General features: G+C 37.2%; 1 protein-coding gene across 1 annotated transcript; it reads left to right on the plus strand.

Moving 5' to 3' along the window:
* Positions 1 to 1,322: 1,322 nt before the first annotated feature.
* ramp2 (receptor (G protein-coupled) activity modifying protein 2) lies at positions 1,323 to 9,370 on the plus strand. Its single transcript, XM_082162722.1, has 6 exons — positions 1,323 to 1,476; positions 2,254 to 2,318; positions 2,461 to 2,518; positions 7,431 to 7,460; positions 7,646 to 7,814; positions 7,907 to 9,370. The coding sequence occupies exons 1-6, from the start codon at positions 1,422 to 1,424 to the stop codon at positions 8,154 to 8,156; spliced, it is 627 nt and encodes a 208-aa protein (XP_082018848.1). The 5' UTR covers positions 1,323 to 1,421; the 3' UTR covers positions 8,157 to 9,370.
* Positions 9,371 to 10,616: the final 1,246 nt, after the last annotated feature.

The raw sequence follows: 10,616 nt of genomic DNA on the forward strand, positions 1-10,616 counted from the left end.
TCTATAGGGGGAAAATGACTTTTGAATATATTAAACTTCATTTGCGTGAATTCGAATCAGCTTTATTCTTATGTGTAAAATTCATTATTGTATACATCAGGAAGTATGTCTTCAGATTCCAATTTTGTGAAATGTAAGTGTCCTGAACTGGTAAATAAACCCTGTGTTTTCTGTCCCTATAACTTAATCTGCTTTACAAACAGAGCAAACCAATTAAGGGTGAAAAACAAGCCTCTCCTTACTAATGTGAATCAAATGTGGAAGTAATTTAGGTCGTCAGAACTTCACAAGGCACCAGACCAAGTCCAGCTGAGTGAGAGAGGGGGGATTGCCAGATGACGTTGACTTGTACATCTGTGGCTGTGTGTGTGTGTGTGTGTGCATAAACTCTAAGGGAATGATACTTTCTCGTCTTGCATCACTCCTGAGCTGTACCGAGTGCACGCCACTGGTGGTCATAGTGTACATGCGTCAATGGCAGTGGTGTAGCTCTATGTACGTCAATAGCGAGGGTAGACACTCCTCTGAGCCAATGCTCAGGGGGTGGATTTGTCATCAGTCTTTATCTTTCCCCTCCTCACTGAAGCACAGTTCACTCTCCAAAGCACCTGGGGTAAGACCCCCTGTAGAGCCCGATGAGGTTAACCGAATCCCAGCCAGAAACATTCAAAGAAACAATCTGTTTGGACTGAGGCTGCTTACTCAACTCTACAATAATAAACACTGTGAGACCTACCACAGAAGCCAGTTGTGGTTTAACATTTGAAAGAAATGTCATTATAAAAATGTAATGATGTGTTGCCTGTAGTTGTCCATACAGAAGCAATATGAGGAATGAGCTTTGTATATTGTGGCGAGCAGGACGCAATTCCTCAATTGTTATATATATATATATATATGTATGTATGTATGTATATGTATATGTATATGTATATGTATATGTATATGTATATGTATATATGTATATGTATAAAAATCGGGCTCATGCTTTGTTGATTTCTAAGCTTCAGTCCTTCCACTCTCCTTCTCAAATTGATTGAGAGTATAGTGTTAGAGTCAAAACATACAACATCCTCAAATTAATGTACACAAACAACAAAAATGCTGTTAAACAAAGGTGTGCAGTGACAAACACACTGACTTTATGTATTATGATGCATATTTTAGTATATACATCAATACATGTTTGGAAGAGCCAGAAATGTTTGGTGGAGATAGAAATTCAGAGAGACAAATGGTGACAACATTGGGATATATTAGACAGCCCACTCTATCTGTAATGTCTATGAATCCACCACCCCTTTAAGGAAATGAGCACATCCTGTTGTTTTAATAGAGTCTTCCTGTTGAAGAGTTCATACATGTGATGTGTGCAAGCTGAGGTGGACAGACAGACAGAATTATCCCAGGATTAAAGCATAATGGCGCACATATCTATAGATACTTCAAAACCACACGGGACTCTTCTGTTTTGGGGTAAGATCTGAACCTTCAGAATAAAAGTTTGGTTTTATGTGCTTGAAACTTAAAATCAGAGGCATTCTCCAAGAGAAGATGGTCTTAAAAAGAAGTTCTGTAGCTATCTTCAATATTTTTTTTTAACAATTCTGATGTGAACTCTAGTGGAATATATATATATATATATATATATATATATATATATATATATATAATATATATATAATATATATATTATACTGTATTCTAAATGTATCAATATTTTAAACTTTTTTGCCCTCATGACCATAAAGAAAATATAACGTACATCAGTGGCGATGCCAGAAATATATTCCACTAGAGAACACATTGGAAATATTGTTCTAAAATTTTAATTAGAAACAGTTCAATGGAAATATATATATCATATTGAATTGTATTTTAAATGTAGCCTATTCATATTTTACATTTTTGCCCTTGTGACCATAAAGAAAATATAATGGAATATCATGTAGATAAACTATACTGTTCACCTCTTCAAAATGATGCTTTAAGTTTCTGTTTTGGTAGATATAGATAAATAAGGGATTATAACACTTCTGAGGAAATGACTGTCATGATCCAACTGGACAAGACAAAGGGAGGATGTGCACTTCATCTCTCTTCATCTCCTCCCTTCCTGCATCTTTTTCCATGCCTGTCAATATTCCCCTGACTGCTGGAATTCACTGTCTTATAATGACGGATAAATCCCAGTGTGTTTCTGAATTTAAGTGTGATTCATGTGTATAATGCAAAGTTTGTTTTTCATGATAGTCTGTCTGTGTCTAATGGTCTCAACTCTGCAGACCCTTGTACAAAACGAACAGAAACACGCTGTGGTGAGTTGTGTTGAAATTTTTCCTGATAAAAATATGCACATTTTAAAAGTTCTATTTAAGAATTCTATTGGCTATCAAAAAAATATTTTTGTAAACCCATGCTCTGTCTCTCATTAAAATGTATTTTTCTTCTGTGCCCTAGAGGCCGACTGCATCAACCCCACCGACCGAAGAACAAACCACTGCCTACACCAGAGCAGGTGAGGGATACAGCTGTATAAATATGACAGACATGTTGGCAAATTTTTTGTTTTTCTGAGTTGTATTTCCAAATAAACCATACTGTGAAGTTGTTTTCAGTGTATGGATTGAATTGAGTCCATTTTGAGCAGCTGATGTGCTGCAATGTATACGGTATAAGCACGTATAACAAAGAATAGCAGACAATCAGTGCTAGGAAGGTACAGTAACAGCATAATAATGGTGTAAAAAATATTGTGTCGCAATTCTACACTGCGGTGAGAGATTTTGTTGACACTTTCAATCAGATTTTTTCCCCTAATATTTATATTCACGGGAGAGACTCTGGAACGAAGAATAAACCAACTGCTTCAGTTTGATATTTGGATAAACACATGGGCTCAGGGGAGATTTAGATTGGCCTGTTGTAAGGATCCAAAAACAGAAACAAAGAATGCATTGTTCTGTGAGTGTCGCACACATATGACGTTTAACAACACATACAGCATACGGCATGCTACCTATAAAGCATATTCACATAAATAAATGTTGTCTTTCTCTGTTGTTTGATTTTGTTAACACACATACAAAGGAAAGTCCTTATTTCTCCTCACTTTTTTGGTCTTTATTTTCACCTCTTAAAGAGTTAATATCATACCTTTTATTTTTTATATATATATATTCATTTGAGTAAAGCTCATATATATATATGTGACCCTGGATCACAAAACCAGTCTTATGTTGCACAGGTATATTTTTGGCAATAGCCAACAAAACATTGTATGGGTCAAAATTATAGATTTTTCTTTTATGCCAAAAATCATTAGGATATTAAGTAAAGATCATGTTCCATGAAGATATTTTGTAAATTTCCCACCTTAAATATATAAAACATTTATTTTTGTGAATGGATGCAGCACTATCGCCAATAGAAATGGACAACTTTAAAGACGATTTTCTCAATAGTTCGATTTTTCTGCACCCTCAGATTCCAGATTTTCAAATAGTTGTATCTCGGCCAAATATTGTCCTATCCTAACAAACCATACATCAATGGAAAGATTATGTATTCAGCTTTCAGATGATGTATAAATCTCATATTTACATATGCATATGATATTGCTTTTTTTTTTTTTTTTTACCTCTGTTTTGATCAAGAGATTTAGTACTCTTTCAGAAGATGTTTCATTGCGCCCCCTTACCGTATAACAGTGAAAACACGGAAAGCCGGAAAATTCTGTCAATGGCGGGGAAGTGTTGTCTCATAAATGACGGAAATTCCCAGGGAAAAGAGTAAAAAATCAATGCAAAAAAAATTTATTAGTGATATATTGTCCAAAATCTGAAAGTAATTGGGTTGGTAAAAAAATCTGAAAGATCAAAACTTTATTTGAAAAAAATCAGTGCTACACTAAATGGTTTCCTGTAGACTTAATCTATTGGTACCGATTGAAGACAAACTCACATGGTCAACATGAGATCCACAAACACAGAAGTGTTACATAAACTGTTCCAGCCCTCCTTCGGCCCTGGATTCGCCTCTTTCTCTTACTTTGAAGTGAGTGAGCTGAGAGTTTGTTTCAATCACAGCTGGTCTTAAACCAAAAGTGCGGCCCTTCGAGCACAGATGGCAAACTCTGATTATATCGTTTCCCGAACTCGATCTGTTTAATATGACTCAGTTATTCTTAAAAGTGTCCGTTCCATCAAGCCGCCCTGCTCTGATGTTTCCTGTTTGGAGACAGATGCGAAAAATGCAAATAAATCAAAACCACTGAGCCGACGAGGAATCAACCTGAGAGAAACAGAGTGTTTTTTTAAAGGGGGAGACCCGTTTGCAGATGTGCATCTGGCCTGGGTGTGCTCGGCTCAGAAAAGATCCGCGCCTCGGGGAAACAGCAATCCTTTAAACACAACAGTGCTTTATCATGAGTCGAGACTAGAACTGAGAACCAGTTCTTATGCAGAAACATTTCCATTAAAACAAGAAGGACTTTCATGAAGCTCAGTTAACTTTTCCTCTTTCTTAAAGTTCCCTCTACTACTCACCACAACACAACTAAGAGCAAGCTCACACTACAGGACTGTGGACTTACCTGAATTGCTGTGGAGCTCACGCTACACAACAAGGATTCTTGTCATCTGTCGTAATCTTGCCATAGCAGTGCGCATGCATACCACAACGCTGCAAGGTGCACAAACAAGACATTAGGGCTGCGTCCGGTACCTTCTACCTACTCATTTATGAGTAGGCTACTGTGAATTTGGACATGCATCTTTTTGTCTTTTGACATACTGTTTTTCACCAGCTGTATAGTAGGGAAGTATGCGATTTCAGATGCAGCTAGCCTTGGTCAAGAGGCAGTCCAAAGCAACGTGAGACGTGAGAAATTCATGTATATGATTACAAAGTTTTTCCGTTTATACCATCTGCACTGTGATTGGCTAGATTAGTTCCAACTTGTAGTATTGCACAATCAACAGATCAAGTGTAAGAGCACAATGATAATGCTGTAAAAGCGGACTGAGCTTACCTTTTCGGCGTGATGACATTTAATCTCCTCGACAGCCTCTGTAGTCCCATTTAGCCACTTAGCAACAAAAAATCACGAGTGGGTTAATACTAATGTATTTTATGTCATAGAATAAAACGTGAAAGTGTCTTGAGCTTGTGTTCACCACATAACTTATTTCAGCCATTTAACCAAAAAACCCATTGACTTCGGGACGATGGAACCGGAAGATCTAAAATGCTAACTCGTTTCCGTGTTTTGGCCTTCAGCGTGATTTCATACCTGCACCACTCTATACAATGACAAAGTGGAACAAATCCAGCCAATCACAGTGCAGATAGAAACGAAAAAATCTCATAATCGCATGAATTTCTCTCGTGAATTTATGTGAGAAAGAGTTTTTTGCGCTGTTGGCCTCTTGACCAAATATCTTGTAGTTTGTGCACCTTGTCAGCATTGTTTTGCGTAGTATGCGTGCTGCTATGAAAAGACGATGACAGATGACAACCAGGCTTTTTTTAATGCTTCAGATTATGATTAAAGAACTGCTGGATCTCATGCTGGACTACTTTCACAGGTTTATTAAATCAATCACGTGAATTTAAAGGAACATGCCACCGTTTATTGAAATAGGGGTTATTCACCGTCTCCCCTACATTTAGATAGGTGGGCAAACGCATTTTGGACATGCTATCCGGCAACAAAGGATTCCATTCATTATGCTAAGCTAAGCTAGCGGCGGAGCTGCCAGACTAAGACAATGCATGCACTGAGACAAAAATGTGTTTGCCCACCTATCTAATAGGGGAGATGGTGAAAAAACCCTATTTCAATAAATGGGGGTGTGTTCCTTTAAATTCACGTGATTGATTAATAACATCTACATAATCAAAGATTAGCTTCTGGATGAGATCAGTGAATTGATGATTATAGCTGTATCACCAATAAGTAGCCAACATCATCTGATCACATTTTCTCTTATTGTTCTGGCCATGACAAGCACAGTAACAGCAACCCGAAAACAACTAATGTTAAAAGGTAAAGAGTCGCCCAACACTGATCACCAAAATGGTGACATCAAACTGTTATTTTCAATAAAACATCAACATCTAAACCTCTGTTAATTCTCAATTAGAAATTTTGAGCACGTATGACAGAAATAAAGTCAAACTGGTTTGTAATAAGTGAAGCTTGTAATGCTGTTTGTGGAGTTGTCCACGTCCAGGTCCCGCTGGGAAACGTACTTCTAAAAACTTTATAAGAAGGGGCCAGGTTTCCTGTAGACTTTTTGAACAATGTTATCACTAGAATGTTGTTAGAGAATGTTATCCTACCTTTTAGGCAAACGTTCTGGGAACAAAAGCAAAATTTACCACTGAAAACATTAGAGAAAAAAAAAAAAAGTCTAACTAGGAAGAAATCTTGTAGTTAGCACCACATTCAGTCCTGTGTGAGCTAGCAGCCCTTTAAGTGAATCAGAAAAATACAGTAGAGCCGTGTGGTCCCGATTCCCCGAGCTGATTACTCATATGAAGCGGTTCTTTATCAAAAACACATAAGAATTACAATCACTGTCGAACGCAAGATATTATGTCCAACTCCAAATGAACCAAGAGGCTAACAGCCTACTTGTGAAGGCTTGTTGTGAGACACATGGAAACTGACAGGTATATAGTTACATAGTTAAACATAGGAAATATAGACATTAAGAGTTTTGTAATTAATAGTTGTTGTTTTTTTTAAACAACAACAAATGAACAAATTTATGACTGAAATCTCATTCACGTTTTTTGTCTGTTTAATATTTCAATATTTAGTTATGACTAATTCATGGATTGTATAGGGCCTATTTATGCCTCCTTTAAAAGTAATTGAAAATGCATTAAAAAGTTTTAGTCTTTTTCTGTTCAAGTCTGAGAGAGATAGAGAGAGAGAGAGAGAGAGAGAGGGTGAGGGGGAGGGGGGGGGAGGCGGCCAGAGGTGGAGCATTATTACGTGGGAAAATTAAAGCGTTTTCGGTCAGCAGCTTTCTAAATCTGAACATCTGGTAACCCCGGTTCCACATGTGGATACGGCGCATCACGCTTCCACCCGTCGCGTTTCCTGTTATGCCTCGCGCTCTTTGGTGTAAAAGTTCAGGCACATTCAGTGGCGGGTTTCGACCATCTCGCCAGCGCTCGTTTGCTCTGATATGAGGGTATCCTTCAGCTTCTTTGGCGTCTTTCTGTCTTTTCTCTGTGGTAAGTTTTGTGTGCGTCGATATACAACTTAAGCTTTCATTTAACCTAAATTAGACACTATGCAGTGCATGACAAATATGTGCTTGCAGGATGAAGATGTGACAAATCGATTATCTAATAAGATGAATATGATGCAGGAAGAACTTAATGATGATATAAGATTTACTTATATTTTTTAGATTCTGGCCGTGGAGATGGAGGAACATTTGGTATGTAGCCTGTATTACTTGTTAAATAGCCTACTGTTTTTTTTTATATCAATTTGACTGTGACACTAAAAGATAGGCTACATTATGCAAAAACGACATGTATGACAGGATAATTCACTATAAGTGACTTATATCACTCATTATTATTATTATATATATTTTTTTTTTTTTCATTTACATGACAGGCTGTGCTAGCAAGAGCAACTGTGACACATACTGTTCATTTTGTGTGAGTCCCTGGACAACTCAACAATGCTATGAATTGCTGGCGGAGCACTGGTGTGCAAATAATTTTAGAGTGGCTATGGATTCTATTAACAGTACTGACTGGTGTTCTTTGGAGAGAGTAAAAAGGTACTTTCTAAGGATTCATTATCAAATGCCATATATTAATGTATGTGCTTGATAGTTATTGGTGGCTTTCTTTTTGTCTGTTTCTCTGGCAGTGCATACAACAATTTCACTGTGTGTACTGAGATTGTTGCTGAATGTCTGCTGATTCCCTGGCCGAATAAGTTTGTTGAAAGCATATTTGTGGATATACACACCACCTATTTTCAAGATTGCCCCACAGAGGCACTGAGGGATCCCCCTCCCAGCATCATCCTTGCCCTTGTCATGACCCCCATATGCCTAATCCCTGCCATGGTGGTCCTAGTTGTTCTCAAGACTAAAAATGGAGATAGAAGGTCCTAGAGAAGATTCCAGGTGCAAGAAGATTTTGTTCTTATTCCTTATTCTGCTTCGTTTCTTCTTCATTCGGGATGGTATCCCACTCCGGGATAATGTCCTGGCCCAACACTCCCCTGCAGTGAATGTGCACCTGGTCGACTCCAGGTTCAAATAAACCAGCATGCAGGATGAGCATTTGTTCTGGGGGTGACTTCTGACTGGAAAATGTTACTGTACTTCAATGAAATAAACTGGTGGTTAGAAACGTATATTTATCATTAACCTACAGATGATGTGCATTTCAGATAATTCAAGGCATTGTTATGACAATCACATCTACAAACTGCACATATAGGTTTTCAGGATGTAAATGCATAATCTAATGAAATATAAAATGTGAAATGTTAATGGAAAAAAGGTTCATTTGAAGCAGTCAAATGTACTGCATACATAACCAGGTGAACAAAACATCACAACACAGAACATAAACTGATTTGAGTGTCCACCTTATGCACTGTATGAAATATTTAACCCATGTTTTAATGTAGATTTCGTTGTTAGTTTGGTGACAAGAGCTGTTTAGCTGACTCTGAGCATAGTGTCTTTTCGTTTCTATTTTGACTCAAGTCATAAAGATTGACTTTTTAAATTTATTCTGACAATCATTGAAGAATTAAGCATAAATGAGTCAAATGCATGACAAAACAAAGCCAAATGAAAGTGTCCATTTCAACAGGCAGCTTATTGAATATCTGTTTATTTATATAAGTTAATGACGTACAAATGTCTCTGAGGAAATACAATAAAATAAAAAACATGTGAGGGAAGGGGATGTCAGAAAAGGGAGGTTTATATAGATTGTAATGTCTACTTGCATTGTCCTATTCATTTTACCAATTTTAATTTTATAATTTTATGCCCTTTACACAGAACTGCATTGTAATTTACTTAGCAATATAATTACTATATCAATGTGGCCACATGAATGAGATTTCTGTTTGTGTTTTATAATTATTTCAATAATGGACTATTTTAAGTGAAGGAGAGCATGTTTTCTCTCTAAATCTGTTTTCACATCACTTATAGAAATTGTTTTGTGTGTATGTCTACAGATGTGTTCTTAATGGACATAATGTACTTCACAGAACCACTTTAAGAGCCTGTGAATAATTTTATACTTCACCTTTTACTTTGATTGAATTTTTTTATATATAATTAAACCACATGTTTTATCTGGAGTCTATCATTGTGATTTTAGTAAAAGTGTCCTTTTTGCAACCTTCCATATTAATAATATATCATGTTTTGTGCTGCCTCCACATGGAAAAGGATTTGTGACAGAGAGCTCAAATATTCAAAATGACCCTCACACTTCAGACAGAAGGGTTGATGTTGGAGAGGAAAATGCTGGAATGAAAGAGTTAAAAAAAAAAGAAGAAGAAGCTGTTCATAGTCTTACATCATGTTCCAGTGAACTATATTAAAGTCAATATAAAATACAAGGTCTTATTTGTTCATAGTATAAACAACTGAATTTAAGATGAAATCACTGCTGTAAAAACAACTTAAACCACCCCTATTAGTTTAAGATGGTCTCCCAGCCTGGTCAACCTAAAAACAATTTAGCAAAACCCCTCTCAAACCAGTTTAAAATGTTTTTTCTGCAGGTATATTGCTGCTCACTACAATGTTTTGTAAGAGTAGTTGGTAATCCACTGTAAAACACACACACTTAAAGTCTTGTGTGAAACATTATGTGTTTGTCGGGACTCGGCTTGGCAGGGTGTGGTGGGAACGAGAGTGATCACCCTCCTCCTCCTCCTCTGTCTCGTTCTTCGGCTCTGCAACTCGTCCTCGTCCTCCTCCGGCTCAGATCAGGCACAGGCCACGCCCTCCGCAAACAGATCACCCAATCCGGCGTCACTCTCACGTGTCTCGGGAGAGAGGACACACCTCACATCTTCAGCAATCAGCCATTCACAGCCGGCCAGATGCTCCTGGCCTTCATTACTGCCAGATCCCCGGCACTGATCCAAAACACAGATTCACATCTGTACCCTCCCCTGGCCAGCGATCTTACAGTTGCAGTGCATACAGCACTACTCACGAGTTTCTGGCTAACCCGTTTTATTCTGTTAGTGGCCTTACATACAGGATTCACATTACGGTTTATTTTTTTATTTTTATACATTTTATTTGAATGCATATTAAAATAAACATGTCTATCAAATTTGAATACCGGCTATGGACAATAAGACCTATAACTTGTTTGTTCGTTTCTCTGTTCCATTTACACAAACGTATCTAAAAATTAGTTAATAGAAAAGATTTATGACATTACTGCCACCCAGTGGTTTAAACTGGGTTATCCAAATCCAATAAAAAGTTATGTTCAATATCCTATCAAAATGTTATCTCGTCAAAAGTGTTCATTTGAATGAGTAACTTCATTCAGACTTCTACAATGCTGATCTTTGCTTCTAA

The sequence above is a fragment of the Leuciscus leuciscus genome (genome assembly GCF_965113295.1).
Source record: "Leuciscus leuciscus genome assembly, chromosome: 1".
NCBI classification, from domain to species: domain Eukaryota; kingdom Metazoa; phylum Chordata; class Actinopteri; order Cypriniformes; family Leuciscidae; genus Leuciscus; species Leuciscus leuciscus.

Coding starts and splice junctions, on each gene's coding strand:
- ramp2 (XM_082162722.1), top strand. CDS start 1,422: ATGGCGCACATATCTATAGATACTTCAAAACCACACGGGACTCTTCTG. Junction 2,519..7,430: donor CACTGCCTACACCAGAGCAG/GTGAGGGATACA, acceptor TATATTTTTTAG/ATTCTGGCCGTGGAGATGGA. Junction 7,815..7,906: donor TCTTTGGAGAGAGTAAAAAG/GTACTTTCTAAG, acceptor TTTCTCTGGCAG/TGCATACAACAATTTCACTG.